At 34.9% G+C, this 21036-nt stretch overlaps 1 protein-coding gene across 6 annotated transcripts in view; it reads right to left on the bottom strand.

Annotated features, from left to right (window-relative positions):
* LOC107505912 (interleukin 1 receptor accessory protein) overlaps positions 1-21036 on the bottom strand; it is a 182334-nt gene that overhangs the window by 73152 nt on the left and 88146 nt on the right. For all 6 annotated transcript variants that reach the window (XM_016136328.2, XM_036218692.1, XM_016136333.2 and 3 more), the window contains 6 exons: positions 19674-19839; positions 17838-17909; positions 12380-12506; positions 10023-10171; positions 3885-4034; positions 2467-2610 (listed from right to left, as the gene is read on the bottom strand). In XM_016136328.2, coding sequence (XP_015991814.1) covers positions 2467-2610; positions 3885-4034; positions 10023-10171; positions 12380-12506; positions 17838-17909; positions 19674-19839 — 808 coding nt within the window. The remainder of the gene's footprint in view (positions 1-2466; positions 2611-3884; positions 4035-10022; positions 10172-12379; positions 12507-17837; positions 17910-19673; positions 19840-21036) is intronic.

The following is a 21036-nucleotide window of genomic DNA, read 5'->3' as shown; positions in this document are numbered from 1 at the left end:
CAGGAGGCGTCTGCTTTTCTGAATGAAGCTCAAGGTCTCATCTGTGACAACTGAGAAAGAAAACACCATGGGGATTAGTGTTGGCTAAGAACTCCCCCAAAGTATGGAGCTTGAGGAGCAAGTGTAGAGAACTTAGGGGAACAGCCTGAGGATTGAGGTGAAACTTTTTACCATGAACACTTTGAACAACTTACTCTTTAGACACATTTACTCTGTTAGCTAAATGCCACTCTGCTCAGGAAGAAGAGAAACTATATGCACATATCACAACCCCAAAAGAATTTCAAACAGGCCTAAAGCCGAAACATCCTTCTATGACGTTGGTCTTCAAAAAATTATTTGGAACATTAAGGAACAAATGAATACTGAAATAAATTTCTTCAAGCCAGGTGACATGTGGTGGCCCAGCCAAAGCAGCTCCTGAGACTTTTCTCCCCAAAGATACCCATGTATCATCTTTAGTGGCAGTGAGTGTTCAAAAAGATATACATTACAGAGGCAAAAATTATAGAAATTATTATTTTTTTGAACATAGGACAGCAAGAGTAGAAACCTTCATTTTTGAAAGTCCCTTCCCGTTGTCACATACCTCTTGAGTAGAATGGTATGACTATGTCATTGGAATAAAAACTTAAAAAAAATCTAGCCAACCGAATGGTATTTTGGTTGGCATCACATTCTCAGCTCAACTCTCTATTCTGCTCTCTGCTCTGAAAGCTAAATTAATCCCTGGCTCTTTCTCCTTAATCTCCTATCATTACAATGAAGCCATGTGTTTAGGCAGCTGCTGGCTGATGTGTCTGCCTTTGCTACCAGGCAAACGCCTTCTTCAGGTCAGAAAAGAAGAGCAAGGAAAATGGAAATTCACTATAATTTTATTCTGTTGTCAAGGGCTTTGATTAGTTCTTGTCACTAAACTCTTGGGAATAATCCATCTCCTCAAGGTTGCTTATCAAATTCTGTATGATTTTTTACCTGGGGTTCAGATAACAGCCAACTCCAGAGAACGCACTAGTGTTATAGAAAGCTATTTCTTGACTTACCATACTTTCCTAAGCAGTCATTTTTCCCGTTTAATCTTCATAAGCACAGAGGCAGTGGGGAAAAACTTGCAATTAAAATAGCATGTACAACCTGGATGAGAAACCAGGAAAAAGTAATTGTGTACTTCGAGAAGTGTTGCTGGAGGCTGACCATGTGTAGGCATGGAAAAAAGACCCAGAAGCAAAGAGGACCCAGTAAGAGCAGCAGGGAGAATGAGAAGATCAAGATGTAGGAGTATGAGGTACCCCTATTGGGGGGTCTTACATTGTGATATTGTATGTCTTTATATAATTTTTCATACAGTAGATAAATATTTGTTGAATGGCTGTATAAGTGAACAAATGTATGAATAAATGATTTAAAATTTTGTCTTAAAATGAGTAGAATTTATCCTTTAACTGCATAATCAATTTACCATTTCCTTGCAAAATTATAGTGAAGGAGATATCCATTATAAGCAAGATGAACTTATGAGTAATGATTAGGAAGATAAAATAAATGATCCAGCTAATTCAAAATGCGAATAAACATTTATGTCTATTTTCTATTAGACTTAAATTGAAACTATTCTCAATTATCCATATAACATTTTGAAAAATGTGATGTGACTAATGTAAACAGGATTTTATGGGAAGAAAATTAGTTCGTTATGCTAAAGATTATAGACATCACATGCATTTCAACAGCACAAAGATTAACAGTGGGTTTAGGAATGCTATTATGTATTTATGAGACAGGCTGAAATGTGTTACAGTGTGGATCAGAAAATTAGAGATGTGCTTTTATTTTAAGACATTCAGCAATTCAAACTTATTTTTTTAAAACCTACCAGAATATACTAGACTTTGTAAAATTTTAAACTATATCTCGAAGGTGTAAGCTGATAGAAAGAAAGAAACAGACCCACAGGGAAGGAGAATTTGGTTTGCTAGAAAACAAAAGTGAAGAAAAGGAAATTACCAAATGCCAAAGGGAAATATTCTAATTATTGTCAGTGAGTAATATAAAGAAAAATTCCATGCACTCTATTCTGTAACTATTTTTTAGCAAAAATGACTCAACCTTGCTCTTTGTAAAAAATATTCTAGGCAAATTAATGCAGATTAGCTAAACTTTCTAAAAATCCAAATGTGAATAAACGGAATTTAAAGCTATGACATTTAATAGAGCTCTAATGCACTGTGCATCCAAATTTTTTTGAAATAGAATTTTTAAAGTTCACAAAGGAAAATATTTTATACCATAAACTGCACCTGCATGGTCTACATCTTACAATACAGTTTTATTCCTAGAGAATCTCTGTCTATTAAAATCAGGAATTGGACATTAAGTGTCCAAAGGCGCCACCATAGAGTTGTAGCATGATTCTTATCCACGATCCAAGGCTAAACAGCATCATTTGTACTCATATGATATACCTACTTCCCCCAGGCAGACTGTCTCGGTCAAAGATGCACAGCTTGTATCCAAATTCATTTTCCAAAACTCCTCTGAGGGTCAGTAATACAAACTCTTCTTCTTCAGCATTCCTTGCGTAGGATACATAAATATCATATTCCTTTCCATCTAGCAATGGGAACACAAGTCCAATATAAATTAGAAAAGTTTCTTGATAGTATTTGATTTTTTTTAAGTCACACTTTTGCAAATTAGAGATTCTAATTTTTTACACGTGAATTATCTGACAGATTTTAGTGTGATTTCACACCTATGAGAGGTCTCCAGGCAAAATGACTATTTTAAGGTGTAACTGCAAATATTGTCTGATGTGTCTTCATTCATCTCACTGAGTTCAGTTTTAATGGTGGAGAATAAGTGAGCATTGGTTCATTCAACTATGAGCTAACAGAATCAGAAAGCAAATAGTCAATCATAGGTGCTGGCAATTAATACTATGCAGAAAATTTCTAGTTCCTGTCCTAGTATGTCACTCACTAATAGAATTATAAATTGAGCAAATTTTTTTTGAGAAGGTCTATTTTATATCTGAAAATAACTATAATTAAAAACACATAGATTCATAAGGAGATTTTTCCCAAAGTTGTCTAGTTATAAAAACCGCCTCTCATTAATAATACAGGTTCTGTGTCTTCTTCCACAAATCTACTGAATGAAATCTTCATGGAATTGGTCTAAGAATCTGTATGTTTAAATCTTCCATTCTTGTCACCAGGAAATAGTACATTAGAACAGAGCTTCCTGAACTTTTAATGAACACATGAATCACTTAGTAATATTGTTAAAATGTAGATTCTGATTCAGAATAAGCATTTGGCTTAAGATTCTCCCTTTAATAAGCTCCCATGTGATTCTGATGCTCCTGATGGGTGGATAACCCCTAAGTACAAAGAATTATAGATAACCCTTGAGTCCAGTACAGCAGCTTTAAATCACAGTGGCTATCGAGCACTGGAAATGCAGTTAGTCTGAAGGGAGATATGCTCTAAGTATAAAATATAATACATACTGAGTTTTTAATATTTTTAGTACCAAAATCAAGACTAAAGTTTTCTATTAATATGAATTACAAGCTAAAATGATATTTTCAACATTTCGAGTTAAAATGTTATTAAAATTGTTTTCACTTTCTTTTTACTTTTCATAATATGACCACTAGAAAAATTTACATTACATGTGTGGCTTGCATTATATCTATTTGGACAGTGCCAAAGGAGACTGAATCACATATTGAGCTAAGAAAATAGAATACTATACATTAGAAAGATTTTCAATAATAAGGGCTGAAACAAGGCTAAAAGAGTCCGATTAAGTACTTCAGTTACTTCAGCTTTTTATCAAGCCAACATATTTTCTAAAGATAACGGTATAGATTTACTCACCTAAAATAGTTTCATCTGTTCCAAAATGAGCCCGGTAAAATAGGACCATCTCCAGCCAGTAAACATGGTAAACGACAATGAGAATCACCACAAGCAGGACTGTGACTCCAAAACCACATGCCAGTTCCACTGTGTATCTCGGAGTTACCACTGGAGTAAACAACAGAGAAATAATTGATTTGTGTGGTGATCAAAGTATCTTGCAAATAGCTGGATAATCCATGCAGCTGAGCCATGCAGCTAATTTATATGTATGGACAAGCAGAGGTAACATGGTAGGGGTTAAACACTATGTTTTAATACTAGACTGTGTAATATGTAGTTTTTTGTTTCCAGCAATTGGCAGAGAAGGCCCTTTTTAGCTATTAGATAATTTAAATAGACTTTGATAATATACAAATTAAAATAGAATCTTAGTATTGGAAAGGATTTAAAAGGCAATCTAATTCAATTTACAATCTGATACCTGAACATCCTCAAAAGTATTTTTGGAAAGTATAATTCCATCCCCTACTTGTCCATCTCTTGAGATAGAATCCTTACTATTGCCTGGATCAGCCCATGATTATTGGTAGAGTTTTAATTGTTGGAGCAGTCAAATGGAGCATAACTCTTAATGTGTTTCCTTCTATTAGTCTTAATTTGATTCTCTGGTCCAGTGCCATATGGAAGAAATTTAATTCCCTTTCCTTTATATTTGGAAATAAGCCTGAAAAATCTTCTTTTCATTGGGTAAAAACAGAGGCCTTCCATCAAATGCTAAGTATGCTTGGCTCTGTAAGTATCTCTAAGGTCTACAGTGGTAGGACATATATTCCAAAGACTGACTTACAATATCCAGGTACAGACAGATTTTATTATATTGTAATTTGTCTACAAGCTTACTTCTCCATTCTCTCTTTTATTCCCCACTAAAACATATATTTGCAGTCTTCTGGGTAGAGACTATGTCTTCATCTGTCCTATCCCTAGAACACCAAGAATTTGAATGAGCATTTCCAGATGTAATGTATGCTTCTGGGATATTTTTTAAAAACCTAATTCTACACAATTATCAGCAACTTCATTTGGCTGCCTTATTAGCTTGTAATAATAAAGCTTAAGAATTTGAAGAAGGAATTATGCATTAACCGGTTTGACAGTTACTTGCTGACAACTACTATTTGCTAGAAGCTGTTGGGGTTACAATGGTAGATAAGCCAGAGTCTATGTATTCTTAGGGCTAATATTCTAATGTAGGGAAATAAATAAGAAAATAAATAAATAAGACCCTAAATAAGATACATAAAAATATAATCACACCAAAGGACATCATAATAATAATTTTTAGATAATGATCAGTGCTATAAAAGAAATAAACTAGGGTAATGTGATGGAGGTGACAGACGGTTGGGGCAGGAAAGGTGTACTAAGTAGGATGGTAAGAAAAAAGCTTTTTGAGCACCTGAACACTGTAGGTAGTAAGCATTTTTGCTGAGACAAGGCGTAGAAGAATTTTGTGTATAGTTGGGCTTATTGAGATTCCCTGACTCCAAAGTCCAGAGACTTTTGCATAACACTACCATGAAGTTCCATTACTGATCATATACTAGTGGAAAAATCCCTTTTAAAACAGGTATCTTCCAAAGGGAAAATGGTAAGCAGCTTGGAGCTGCGTCTAAAGTTCTCTAATTAAATGGCAAATCACAGTTTTGAGTTCATTACCTTAAACTCAGGATAAGAACCCTGCTGCAGATATAGCCTGGAACTCACCAGTGCATGATTATCATTGGGTATTTTTGCACTCATTCCATGACTAATTGTGCTTTAAGAAAACTCCATCATAAAATGCCAGAAGCTATGTAAGTGAGGTTGTTGAGAATTTACTAAGTTCAATTTGGGTAGCTGGCATGAAAACTGCTGTGTCCTTGGTATTTGGAATACCTGTTAACAGTACACTGGGGTTTTTCCCACTGTCAACTTCATTATTTGCTCAGTTATTTTGGCTCCCTCTGGGTAGGCATTTTGTAATAAAGAGGAAGAAAATGAGGTCAGTAGACACACTTACGTGAAATGGATGTTTAAAAATATCAATAGATATCTTAATGATCAAGAGATCAATTACCCTCATAAATTTCCCTCTGCCACATTCATTTCATTACTGCCTATTTTATTTCAAGTGGGGCTTTAAAATGTTGTTTTGTGTCATACAAATTACGTGTGTTATATTTACAGATTGTATTTTTTGGGACCATTTTGATGATATCAAGATGTTCTTAATACTATTTAACTGACTGAACTCTTAAGATAAATAACCCACAAGCCTAAATTTCTGAGTGGCTTAAATTACATGCAGGAAGTACTCTAAAAAGCTTTCATATAAAGTTTTGCTGGCTTGCAGGAAAAGGGTGACCCTCAGCCCACATTTTCTGTCTGCCCCAGATGGAATGTCTGATGTTTTGGCATAAAGATTTTACTCTGATGTAATCCCAGACAAAGGGGTTTCCAATGAGAAAGAGGTGATGAAATTTGATCACTTTGGACTCCCAAACTACTTTTCTCTTTGATCTCACTGATGATCGGCTTCAGGATATAGCCAAATTTAGCCACTTGCTCTGCTGTTACTCCACGAATCAGAATTCTCTCCCTCTGTTTTGCAATTCTACAGTAATTGTCTCCAAAGCCCAAAATTCCAGCAAACCACCCATGGTGAAACCAGTCCAATACCTTAGCTCTAGTCTTTTTCCCCGTTTCAAGTTATTAGCCTACGTGCTTGTTTCTCCTTGGAAACCTAATTTAGTCTCTTCATCTTCATTATTGTTATTGGGGCCTTGCTATCCATTGAGTCTCCAAGCCAAAATGTCAGCTGCTCAGACTTTCAAGTATTCCCTGCTGTTCTTTGCTAAATTGCTGGGATTCTCCAGCAATTGATTATCATTTCTCAGATTAAAGACAAAGAGAGTGTTTTATTTAAATGATAGTAACCAAGGAACTTATCACTGAATTGACTTTCAGACCAAGTTTGTTTGGCTATCTCAGTGTGTTAAACCTTGCCCATTTTTGGACCTCAGTCTCTTAGAAGAGTAATTGGTACTGGAGTAGCTGCCTCTCCATAAAATGTAAAACAACAGTTTTTCAAAGTTGGACAACTAACTGGTAGTGCAAGAGTGTGATCTGTGAGAGAAAGGGCAAAAAAGGTAAGTCCTACAATCACCCTGGCTTATTGCCTGAAGGCACTTTTGGGACTGTGACACAGAAAAGGGGAAAACCAAAAGTTTTCAGTAGTCACTCGGAGCTAAGGAGACAGAAAGTAGAGTTCAGGACTGTTGAACTTACAGGCCTGGGAACTGTAAAAAAGAAAACTGTAAAAAAGGATCTCTAGGAATCGCAAGTATTTGGAAATATACAAAGTTTTGCATATGAAGGTTGACATTTCATAAGGTCAGGCAAATAAATAACAGCTACTAGTGAAAGAAAAATGACCAGGGAATAAACAAAAACTAGAGAGCTGGGAGCTGAACAATTCTAGTACATGCAGGGCTGGGAGACTAGTATTTGAGTTAAGACCACTCAGAGTAAAGAAACTTAGCTCTTCAAGCATTAAATAGAAATTTCAGTTAGGCTATGTCCAAAATAGCCTTAGAGAAAGTAAAGATTAGCAAGATGCTTTAAAAAAAAAAAAAAAAAAGCAAGCTGTAATGCAAGTAGATTAACTACCTGCTATAAGAAAACATTCATAAAATTCAGACAATGTAACATCCATAATGTCTAATGTAATATGAAAAACATAATATTAGACAGATGAAAAAGCAAAAAAGCAAAAAAGACTCATAATCAGAAGAAAAACTAGCCAGTAAAACAGAACCAGAATTGACAAATACAATGGAATTACCAGATAAATAGATTAAAATTAAAATTATAAATATGCTTGTTAATTTTTTCCAAAAAGACCTTGAGCATTATAAGAATAAATAGGAAATACCAATATAGATATTTTGATGAAGAAATGGAAATTCAAAAAACTGAAAAATAAAATTTTGAATTAAGAATGCTGCAGATTAGACATCAGAAAAGAAACAATCAGTGGACACTAGAAATTATCCTAAATAAAACACAGAGAAGGAAAAATGATGAAATAAAAATAATGAGAACCTAATTGATCTGTAGGACAACACTAAGTGCTATATCCTTAATTAATTGGAATACTAGAAGAAAAGGAAAGAATAAATGAATAAACGGATGGGCATACATATGTGAAGAAATAATAGCTACATTTTTTGAATTAAGTTAAAAATATAAACTGGCCAAACCAAGAAGTTACTCAATTAGCTCTGGTGGACAGACTTCTGCATCACTCCTAGATTCAATGTTATTTTAACTGTGTCGATCCTATCTATTTGATGTTAAAGATTCTAAAGAACCTGCAATAAAGTAACTTGTTTCTGTTGAACCTAGACTTTAATGATACTTGATTATACAAGCCTTTGTCAAATAATACCCAGGAAAATCTTGCAGAAATAAGAAGAGCTAACATTTATTGTGCATTTAATATATATGTATATATGCTAGTAACTGTGCTGAGAACTTTAAAATAATCTTATGAAGTAATGGTACTATTTTGCCTACTTTAAATATAGATACATTGAAGCTCAGAGAGGTGAAGTGTCTCTTTCAATGTCAGAAAATTGGGATGCACAGAAACCAGGATTTGAACATAGGCCATCTGAGTCTACAGTCTTAGTAGTATTCTTAGGAACTCACTTTGGGAAACACTGCCTTGCTCCCTGTAGTTGAGTCTTTTCTCCTTACATTGGCTTCTGAGGAGCAGAGACAACTATCTAGAACCAATCTATTAAGACCTCTTTAGAGGCATATACACTTTAGACCTTTGGTCTTTACTTTTTCAATTGTGATAAAATGTTAAGGTGAAGCTTGTGTTTTTATCAGCTTTAAAACAGGTGGACAATCTGTTGATGGCCAGAGGGGTCAGGGGTTGGGTGGGTGGGTAAAAGGGGTGAAGGGTTAAAGAAGTACAAATTAGTAGTTGATAGATCATGGGGATGGGGAGCATAGCATAGGGAATGTAGACAGTAAGGTAATGCCTATGGGTAGAGCCAGAGGTCTGACAGAGTAATCGAAGGATCATTTCATAAACTATATACATGTCTAAGCAATGTACTATATTCTTGCAAATGTAACAGTTAGGAATTAACTTTTTTCCTTACTTTTGAAATATTTTAGGCACTATCTGACACAGGGATCCAAGATAATTCTGAATGACCTGACTGCACGTGTGATAAATCATCATCACCTTTCTCTATATCATTTAAAAGCATTCTTGAAGAGGTTAATTGGGGTTCTGTGCTCAGTGAGAGAACCAAAGAAAATTTTAGATACAGTCTGTTTTAAGAGCAACAGCTTACACAAGAAAGCTTTATAATTTTTATTTCTTTTAGAAAAATAGTAATGTCAACATAGAAATCATTTTAAATCATTTTAAGTCATAGTTTAATTTTTGTTTTAGCAATTGTGCCTAATGGTATATTATAAACCTGCTTGAATATTGATACATAGTATTTAAAGTGATCATTTTAAAATTATATTTTTTGAGAACAAATATTTTCTCTTACTTAACTACTTGCATACAATTAGATGGTTGCTATTTATAATGTATCATTATTGTAGATAATGCTTCTACGAATATTGCTTGGTACATAATTCTCTTTCTTTTATTCAGAAAAAATTCTGAAAACATATAAGTTGATCATTTTTGACTCTTTCACCTTCCAGCAATGATTTCTAAAAGAATCTTTATAATTCACCAACAATATGTGACTCTATTTTATTAAATCTTTGGTAGCTTTAAATATTTTATTTATTTTTCATTTTTAATGACTGTATAGGTATGAAATTATGCCTTGTTATCATACTCATAGATTTTTTAAGCCACATTTAGGCACTAAGTTACTAAAATTATTTTGAATATGTTTACATAGCTAGAAACTTTTCCTCAATATTTTCATTCAACTTTGATTTATTACTACGTGGTAGATGTTGTGTTAAATGCTGGAGATCTTGTTTGCAATTTCTCCTTTTTTCCTCAGTCACCACAGCATTACACCGGAGTTCACAGATTCGTCCGCTGAGTGCATCCGTTACCTTTCTGTTTCACCTTGGCGGGCTGGTTAACCTCCCCTTTGGCATTTCTAGCGTGACAGACATAGTTGCGCTTGAGATCCTCAGCGGTTACTTTCTTAATACTCAGAACCTGAATTCTTTTTTCATCTTCCGTTTTGGTATAACTGACACTAGAAACATGGGAAAGAAAATTAGAGCATTAGTGAGACTCAAGGACCATGTGCTGTGTTTGAATCAGACAAGTAGACAACCAGAGAGGCCCCAGGTGAGGGCAGGTGCAATGATAAGCTTTGTTGCCTTGTGATCCAAAAGTTACAAAAGAAAAATAGCCTCTAGATTCTAATACCGTTCTTTACCATCTATATATTACGCCATCACAGCTCTCTCTTCAAAGCAAAATGGCTCCTTTACCCAAATTTATGAGGGTAGATACTATTTTGGTTTAGAAAGAAGTTTCTGAGGCCAGATCTATTTGGATTTTCATCCAAGCCTGGTTATATATATTCTTTGGGCACAGAAACTAATTTTTCTGTCTTGAGATGTTCCTTTGAAAAGGAAGAAAGCAGCAATGCCTGCACAGTGTATTACCTGTATTAATTTACTTAAGAGTTCTGAAGATTGAGTATGTTAATGCATAAGTATTAGAACAATGCTTAATAAATGTTCATGTGTGAAATTATTATTATCTCATAGTAATAGGTGAGGCATTTCAGGGATTCTCCAAGCTTAGATTTTGAACAAAGGTAGATTGTTTCAGTCAAAATGCTGAAACCTCACGATTAAATCCTAACATAAACCAGAAACTTCTCAGAGCAAGTAAACTTTGTGAAAATAAATATATCTAAATCTCAGCAAGTCAGAGACCAAATACTTTAGGTCAAAGATCAAGATTAAAAATCCCTTTGAACAACTTTGCTCAAAAGGGGAAAAAAGTACCCCTCCTATTGCAGGTTCTCCTTCTCACAAGGCTTGCTGTCAATCATGAGAACTTGATTAAGGGCTGTGATGGGTTTAGCCCAAGCTTAACTGTATTGCTCAACTGTGAATCGTGAGTTGTCTTTCAATAGCCGCAAAGAGGCACACCATGACTTTCATTATCATTCATTATTATTATGAGAATAGAAAGCACGATCTTCGGAATTCCCAAAATGATCAATAACTCTCCTCTCTACCTCCAGCCACATCTTTCATTAATTCCTTCTGCAAAAGCTGCTTCAATTTCAGGAAGTTTCTTGTGTAGCTCTACATATGTTCTGCTCCTCTGCCCTCCAGGAGGCCTTTGCACATGATGTTCCTTTTACCTGGTCCATTCTTTCAATTTCTTTACCTAGTTTATTTCTACTTATCCTTCAAATCTTTATTTAGGTACTGTATTACCTAAGAAGAATGAACTAATCCCCTAAAATTTACTGGAATCCCCAACTAAATTTTATCACAACAAGTAATACTCCCTAGCCACTGCATTTATCACATTATAGTATTGAGATTTCTGTTCTATCATTGTTTCTCCTCTAAAATCCACTTGGGGACTAAGTATCTGGCATAGTACCTGATACGAAATAGACATTTTATAATATGCGTATAAAGTCTGAGTTTATTACTAGAAAAGAAATACCTTTTGAATTCTAGAAGTTTTAGTAGCCTAAGATATATTTATACCCTAGGAATAGGGCTTAAGGTCTTAGAAGTACTTTGTCATATAGTTGATCAGCTGCTAATTTTTATTAATAGTTGCAGTGAACCAATTGCTCTCTTTACAGAGGAATCTCTTGTCTTGAAAGACTTGTATTTTCCTTCTTGCTAACCCAACCCCCTTCAAAAAATTAATATTTATTTAAAAATAAAATGACCCAGCTTGTTATTTTAAGTGTGAGGTATATTGCCACCCATCTACTTTAAAAATAAAACTTAAAGAACATGAATGTATTCAGTCAGTACTAAAAAATTATTATCAATTCTGTGACATATATGTTATGTGGATGAAGACAAGAAGGAAGACAGAAAATACATGCTTAGTGTAAGACGAGAAACTAACACAATTATCTGAGGCACAAATACTTACAAGCCCAGAATCCAGATTTGAGAAAGAGAAGAACAGGGACCTGCTGAAAAGATTTCATCTCTCCATAACCCTTTTCATTCATGTAGGATATGCATTCTATCTACTTTCGAGTAGACATAATAAATGTGTGAGCATCAGATGGAACCTGGGCCTCAGATTGCTTTGGAATGCAGCTACTAATGACTTGAAAATCTTGCAGATTTTTGTTAACAATAGGAAAACATTAAAATTTTTATTTTTCATAGGTTGCAATCTACCAGAGGGTATTAGATTGAAGCACAAGTGTTAGTCACCCTCTTGCCTGCACCAATGATACCTTTCATTAGTAGTTATGTCCATAGTGGTGTCATCTGGCTTTTTTCCATCAATGGTCCACCAAATCTCATTGCGAGAGTCCATCAGGAAAGTAAAAAAGACTTCACAGCGAATGAGTAGTTCCTCTCCTAAAAAAACAAGTTAACCTATTAGTTTGTAACCTTCGCATAGCTATATTAGTTCTACTGCGTGACAAATCAGAAGCTATAAATGTTACACATGCCTAAATCTTACTTTAAACAAATTTTCTAGTAGGCTACCATAAGGTAATGTACCATACTTCATTGCAAAACAAACAAACCGAGAAAAGAAGGACATATAAAATGACTAGTATGATCATCTTTTAATACTATGTACCTAGCTAGCTATTATGTATGTATGTATGTATGTATGTATGTATGTATGTATGTATATATGTATATGTTCTAAAATAACAGTGTTTGTTCAAAAAGGCTCTAACAACACCCTTATTAGCTCTAGACCACCACAGACTACTCTTCTTTGTTATTTCCCTCACAAAGGATGATGAAGAAATAAGATTCTCCAGATCTTTTTGGTTGTTGGCCCAGAGAAGATGGGACAATGTCATTGCTGAGAGGACTGGCTAGGCAGGCCACATCTCGAAATGCTCTTGTTATCAGTATATAGTAAATATACAAGTTTAAAGACAATTTATAAATAGAAATTCTAATTTATCCTCTGAGATGGAATATGAGGTTGGAGAACCTCTAGGCAGAAAATGATAGTAATAATAATAATAATAACAGCAGCACACTCAGTGAGAATTTTATATAATTTAATGTGCTAAATATTCACCCTTATTAGTATTCTAATTTAAACAAAATACTATGGGGTATTTTTAAAATCTTTCTTTAAATATTTTCTTTTCAATCACAGTTGGTATACAAAATTATATTAGCTTCGGGTGTACCACGTAGTGATTAGACATTTATATAACCTGTAAACTGATCAACCCAATAAATTTAGTATCCATCAATACCATAGTTATTATAATATTATTGACTATATTCCCTATGTTATACTTTATATCCCATGACTATTTTGTAACTATCAATTTATACCACTTAATCCCTCTAACCCCTTCACCTATTCTCCTAATCACCCTTCCATCTGGCAACCATCAAAATGTTCTCTATCTATGAGTTTGTTTCTGCTTTGTTTGTTCATTTATTTTGTTTTATAGATTCCACATATAAGTAAAATCATATGGTTTTCCATCTTTTTCTGTCTTGCTTATTTTACTCAGCATAATAGCCTTTAGGTCCATCTATGTTGTTGCAGATGGCAAGATGTTATTCTTTGCTTATGGCTGAGTAATATTTCATTATATATAAGTACATCTTTTTAATCCATTCATCTATTTATGGGCATTTAGGTTGCTTCCATACCTTGGCTACTGTAAATAATGCTGCAATAAACATATGAATGCACAGGTCTCTTTGAAGTAGTGTTTTGGGTTTCTTTGTGTAAATACACAGAAGTGGGATTACTGGGTCCTTGTCTCTTGTTATAACCTTTGTTGTAAAGTCTATTTTGTTGGGTATAAGTATTGCTACACCAGCTTTTTTGTTTCCATGTTCATGAAATATATTTTTCCATCCCTTTTCATCAAAAATGAGTCTCTTATAGGAAGCATATGTAAGAGTTCTGTTTTCTTATCCATTCAGCCACCCCATGTCTTTTACTGAAACATTTAATCCACTTACATTTAAAGTAATTGTTGATAGATATAGTTATTGCCATTATATTATTTATATATTTTTTATTATTATTATTTTTTTAATTTTTAAAGAAGTTCCTCTAACATTTTTTTGTAATACTGGTTTGGTGGTGATAAACTCCTTTAGCTTTTTCTTGTCTGGGAAGTTCTTTATTTGTCTTTTGAGTCTAAATGATAGCTTGGGTTTTTACTTTTCATTACTTTGAATACTTCATGCCAATCTTTTCTGGCCTGCAAAGTTTCTGTTGAGAAATCAGCTAACAGTCTATGCGCATTCCCTTGTAGGTAGCTAACTGCTTCTCTCCTGCTGCTTTTAAGATTCTCTTTGTCTTGAACATTTGGTATTTTAATTATGAGGTGTCTTGCCATAGGTCTCTTTGAGTTCATCTTGATTGGAACTCTCCGGGGCTTCTATATTTCCCCCACCAGATTAGGGAAGTTTTCTGTCAATATTTCTTCAAATATAGTTTTTTAATTCCTTGCGCTCTCTCTTCTCCTTCTGGTATCTCTATCTGATGTAAATGTTGGTATGTTTGATGGTGTCCCAGAAGCCCCTTAAATTATCCTCATTTTTTTAAAATTCTTTTTTCTTGTTGCTGTTCTAATTTGGTGTTTTCTGCTACCTTACTTTCTAAATTGCTGATTCAGTCCTCTGCTTCATCTAATCTACTGTTGATTCCCGCTAATGTACTTCTCATTGCACTTATTATATTCTTCATTTAGGACTGGTCCTTTTTATGTTTTCTTGCTCCATTTTTATGTTTCCTATCTCTTTGTTGAAGTTCTCACTGAGATCATTGACTATCTTTATAACTAGTGATCTGGTAGATTGTTTGTCTCCATTTTGTTTAATTCATTTTCTGGAATTTTGTTTTGATCTTTCATTTGGGACATATTTCTTTGTCTCCTCATTTTGGCTCCCTTCCCATGTCTATTTCTAGATATTAGGTATTTCTATGTATTCTATAAATCTATGTATTTGTATATATTTGGCTCCCTCTCTGTGTCTACTTCTATTTCTATGCTATGTCCCCCGGTCTTGGTAGAGTGGCCTTATATAGTAGATGTCTTGTGGGGACCAATGGTTCAATCTCCCTGGCCATCTGAGCCAAGTGCTCGAGGTGTGCTCCTTGTGTGGGTTATATGTGCCCTCCTACAGTAGTTGAAACTTGGTTGCTGTTTGCATGTCAGTGGGAGGGACTGACCCACAGACTGATTGGTTGTGAGGGCTAGCTGTGACAGCAGTGGAGGAGCTGTTGTGCAGGAGCTGACCCTATGGAGCAGGACATGCATTCGCAGGGCTCTAGTGCCTGCTCAGCCTGCCCTTTGGGTGTGTCATTTCTGGAAGTGGTGGGGTGTTTTTTTAGTGTGGTCTAAAGCTGGCCACTGGATATGTTGGTTCTGTGGCCTATTGGGTGTAGGCCAAGTTCAGCCATTACCTGTGCCCTTCCCAGGGCCGCATGGTATGAGCTACAAAGTGTTCTTCTGATGGTTGCCATTTGTGTTGGGCTTGAAGGTGACTGGAAGAGGCTAAGATGTGAACTGAGGCTGGCTGCTTCTAGTGCCAGGCATGGAGCTGTTTAGCAAGTGGTACAAAGCATGCTGAGGCCAGATGCTGCTTGTTCGAAGTTTGTAAACCTTTGAGAGACTTCAGGAAAGTCTGCAGTATGAGCCAAGACAGGCCAATTGTATGAAAAAAAAAAAAAAACACTGGAAGAGGCTTGGGTGGCCCCACAATTTGGGTGGGATGGGGTCTCGGGGAGTCAACAGAGTGAGGCAAATGGTGTTAACTAGGTTGATGGAGACTCAGACATGGTGTCTGCCTGTGAGTGAAGGCTGGGTGGTAGGAGGGCTAAACAAAGGAACAATGGCTTCTACCAGCACTTCTGTCTGGGAGAAAGCTGCCCCACCACTCCTTGCCCTGAAGCCAGACAATTCAGTTCCTCCCCATATGTCCTTGGCACCTTTCCAGCTACTGTCCCAGCACTGGAGCGCTCGGAGAATGGAACAAGTCTGTCGGTGAGTAAGTCCATGTGTGGGCCCTTTCAGAGGAGTACTTGTAACTCCAGCAACCCCGTCTCAGCCACAATCTGCACTGGTTTCGCAGCCAGAAGTTATGGGAACTTCTCTCCCCAGCACCGGAACCCTGGGCTGGATTGCGTAATGTGGGCCTGGGAGCCCTCTCTCCTCAGTGGAGAGTTTCTAAAGCCAAGACAGCTTATTTTTTTAACTGACATAGGTGAGTATAAGACCAGCTGGTTCCACATCTCTACCCCTCCTACCAGTCTCAAGGAAGCTTCTTCTGTATGTCTTTAGTTATAGAACTTAGTTATTAGTTCAGCTAGTCTTCAAGCGATTCTCAATGATGGTTGTTCTGTAGTTTACCTGCAATTTTTAGGTTGTCCTATGAGATTTTTGTTTGTTCGTTTGTTTTTAATTCATGTTTTACAGATGTAAAAAAAATTGAAGCTTAAAGGTATTAAATGCCATTCTTAAATCAAATTATTGATAAGTAGAAGGCGAGAATTTGACCTAGACTGACCTATTCCAGGTTGCCCAGGACAGTTCTGCTCTATGCTTGCTTTCTAGTTAGTTATTAATATTGATTGCTTTTACTTTCCAAAAGTATCTAGGTTGAGATGATAAATTATATTGTCATCCTGATTCGAACTCAGGTTTACCTTACTTAGTGGTCATATTCTATCCTCTTTTCATGGTTCTTATGCTTTCTCCTCTAATTTTCTATATCGATATGTAGAAAGATAAAATGAACATGAATTCAGCATGCTTCCATAGCCATATTATAGGGAGATGAAACGTATTTAGATGATTAATAAGAATTTACCCTGTTAGCAGGAAAAAGGGTTCACATTATGTAAAGCCACTACTAATTTGAGGAAAATTGGTCAATTTGGGGTTAGCAGAAGCCTGAGTGTATTCTTTCTGTTCTTACAAGGCAGATCACTATTTAAAACATTATCTTAACATTTTTTTTTTGGGGGGGGGGAGGAGGTATTGTTGTTCTCCATCTATGTTGATCACTGCCTTTATTACCGTTAGTACATTTTAAACAAATGTTCTTTTATACCTCTTATTGTGTTTGCAGTCAATTTATTATAAAAGATAAAATAAAGAAAATGTTAAAATTTTCTATAGTTTACACTTTAACTGTGGGAAGCTTTGAGTCAGAAAACTAATGAATTATACCTTATTTGTAATTATAAGTGATTTTTCTTTTCTAGAATGAAACATTACAAGAACTAAAAAGAGACTCAGGCAGCATAGTAAACATTTGATAGTATTCTGAATCAGGGTATACTAGTTCTATCAGTTGTTAACCTGTTATATTCACATTCCTGATTCTGAGCTCCAACTCTGACCCCTTATAGTGGAACAGAAGCTTAAAGGATCTCTTGTGTTCATGTTGTAGCCTTGAACCCCAAAACCCTGTGCAAGCTCAAATGTGCATCAATCACTAATCAAGAGAGGAAACCCACTTAGGAGAAGAAGAAGAGAGCAGCTAAGAGGGAAGCAGATAATCCCTGAGCTCCCCATGAGATCTATGAGGTACCTGGAATGCCTTAGTTTCTGACAACATCAGTTTCAATTCATATGTGTTTTTACAATAGCCCTCTCTTCTCTTGTGTTAACTTATGTGACATTCTATTCCCTGTGATTAAGAGATTTAACTGAAATTCAGAAGCACAGCTCTAATTACCTGGTTCTTTCTCATAGACCACAAGATCATTGGGTGAATAAATCTGGGGAGGCAGTGCATCTTTTGGAGAGCCTGTGAGAAAGTAAAGAACAAAGAGAGATGATGGTAAGTCATGTAGTCTTTATCTCCTATAACCCATTTCAAAAATCTTCTCTTCTGTGAAGCCTTGCCCAACTTCCTGGAATAGTTTGTCAGTTCTTCTTGAGAGGGTCCACAGTCCAATATGTTGTAAATTATAACATTTCAGTCATTTAAAACAAAGAAACAAACAACATATTGATTATCCTCCATATTTCAGGAAAAAATATTACCAGTGTTTTTGCTTTCTAAAGCTTATATGAGATAGACTTTTCATATTACACATCATAATAAACTGCTTTCATGTCTTGATCAATTGTTTTTTTTTTCTATGTATTTCTCTTCAACATTCCCAGAGTGTCTAGTATGGGATGAATAAGTAAATGGAAAATTCAAAATCACAACTGTGAGGCCAGCATGTAAGTCTACCTGATGTCTAGTTATCAGTTGAAGGTTCATTTATAAAATTCTGTATTCCTCTATTTAAAGAAAAATATCCTGAAGGAGGTTTATATTGTAATGTTTAAGAGTACAGGCTTCAAAGATTTAATGACCGGGGTGTGTTCTAATTCCAATTTGGTCACATATTAATCATACGACTCTTTTTTACTAAATCTTTGAAAAGTTAATTTTCCTCAACTCAAAGGCGAGTGTAATTAAACTCATCCCAGAGGTTCATTATAAGGATTTAATTAACTAATGCATATTAAAACATATACTACATTTAAATATACGTGTATTAGAAACAAACTCCAAGATAAATATAAGGTTAGATTATTCGTTTCACTTTTAAAGTCCATTCATGTTAGGTTCTTAATTTAGTCTGATTTTTCTTCCGAATTAGTCCCCAACTCAGCACTATTCAGAAAGCGAGCAGTAAAAGTGGAAAAGTGATTATAAAAGTGTTAGATTTGAAATTTATTTTCACTATGTTAAAGCTCCTTTTAAAGAAACCTACACACTGAATCTGGCATCTGACTTGTAGAAAAAGCTTTGAACAAAAAGTCAGAAGCCTGGGATTTAGAATCACTCTTCCACTGACTCATGGAATGTCTCTGAACAGGTTACCTTCTGTTGTTGAATCTCAGTGTTTCCATCTATTAAATGATGGAGTTTGACAAAATCTCATTCTTGGTATGCTCTCATTTTAAATACCATGAACAAAGTGGTATTTAGGGTTTCCCTCTAAATACCACCTACCCTGACACTGGTTCCCTTGGTTTTGGATTTGATAGGGGTCTGCCAACTCTGTGTAGTTGAGTACATAGAAATATATGGTTTACTTAATTTGAGTAAAATGCTTTTGGGACAATAATATTAACTACTATTCATTGAGTCTCTACTGCTTGCCTGGAACTACATTAGACTAATATGTATATTATTTCTAATATTCTCAGCTATCCTGCATATTAGGTAGTCTTAAGTCCAAGAGTACAGATAAGGAGACTGAGGCTTTGATCAAAATCATATTGTCAATAAATGGCAATAGTATAATTTCAAAACAGATCTATCTGGCACACCTTTTATTGCCCAAACTGCCTTTATTTCACTGATTCACATATTCATTCAGTAGATCTACAGTTACCGAATACCTACTATGTATGTGGAATTGCTAAAAATTCTGGGGGTAGTACAATAAACAAAAAAGATAAGCCTCTTTTCTTATAAAGTTTATATACTTGTTTGTAATAAACTATTAAGAGCCAAAACAAGATTGCTGCATTTTTGTTGTGTCCACTTAATACAAATCATGCTTACCTACCACCTTTACAGTCAGAGTCCTTGTGAGATGGAATGTACGCCCATTTTCTGGATATGTAACAACACATGTGTAATCTCCATTATTTGAAACCATGGCTATGAGAAAACTCAAGTTCATGCCTTCAGGGACCACATTATTAAAGTCTTGTATTTTATGACAGCCCTAGAAGAAATAAAAGATGTTTACTATTCAGATACATGCACAGAAAATATTCAAGCGCATGCATACATCTAATTTTGCACAGGACATATAAATATCTATGCTGCCCGCATCTTTTACAAAACTATTTTGCTCAAGTATTTGACAATATTTCTGCAAAGAGTAAATGCATTACGTTTCATTATCTTTTCTGCAAAAGAAAATTAAAAATATGAAGTGAGATATAAATTAAAAAGTACCAGCTTCCTGTCTCAGGATCCAGTGTTCGAATTCTGAAAATCTCATGTTAATGGTGAAGCAAGGTTAAAATTCTAAAAAACAACTAAGGCAGCCTGAACAACTGTTTGCTTTGCTATTTTAAAAAAGAAACAATTATTTTTCATTTTTTACATTTCCTCATAGTTTATATTAATTCAGGAATCCAGTCATTCTGCTTGACAAATTAGGCCCCAGTTTAGGTGCCTAACTATGGCATTCTTGATCACTCTGTTGAATCAGCTATTTCTCAACTTTTTGGTATTTTTCTTCTATTTATCCTATTTGTTGCAACTGGATAGCACAGACACAAGAATCTAAAAATAAAATATATTTTATGAGTCTTACCAATAGTTGAGTTTATTTTTGTTCCAATTCACAATTTCATATAACTGCTGATTTTTAAAATTTTGAGATTGAAATATTTTATTCACTATAACAAGAATCCCATTTGAATCTCTCAGCTTCACTAACTGGTTATATTATGATGATGATGATCATTTTAGAGAAAAAAATGATGTAATCATCTGTAATCAAACCATGTTGAACATCTACTTATAGAGAAACTTTATTTTTCTTTTTAAAATCAATAATTCACCTATACAAAAAATAGGTATCTCTAAGCTCCTTTAGATCTTTAAAATTCTGGGAGTCTATTACTGGCTTGTACTTTCAATTTCCTGTTTCCACATATTTAATTTTTATTCTTATATATTTAAGGTTTTCTTACTTCAATTCCCGGAGCATGTGTTTTGAAATATGACAGTTACACTAAATGACACATTTTGTAATTCTTTGTAACAGGAAATACGTCTTTTAAGAATAGCACTAAACAGTTGATTCATGGAGATGATCATCACAAAGAAGCTGATATATGCTGTTATTTTCCGAATGCAATTTATCCTGTTTTGATAAAAGTGCTTCTAAACATTTGCCACATGAGCA

This window comes from Rousettus aegyptiacus, unplaced genomic scaffold, assembly GCF_014176215.1.
Source record: "Rousettus aegyptiacus isolate mRouAeg1 unplaced genomic scaffold, mRouAeg1.p scaffold_m13_p_4, whole genome shotgun sequence".
In the NCBI taxonomy this organism is placed as follows: Eukaryota; Metazoa; Chordata; class Mammalia; order Chiroptera; family Pteropodidae; genus Rousettus; species Rousettus aegyptiacus.
This window is presented reverse-complemented; position numbering and strand designations above follow the sequence as displayed.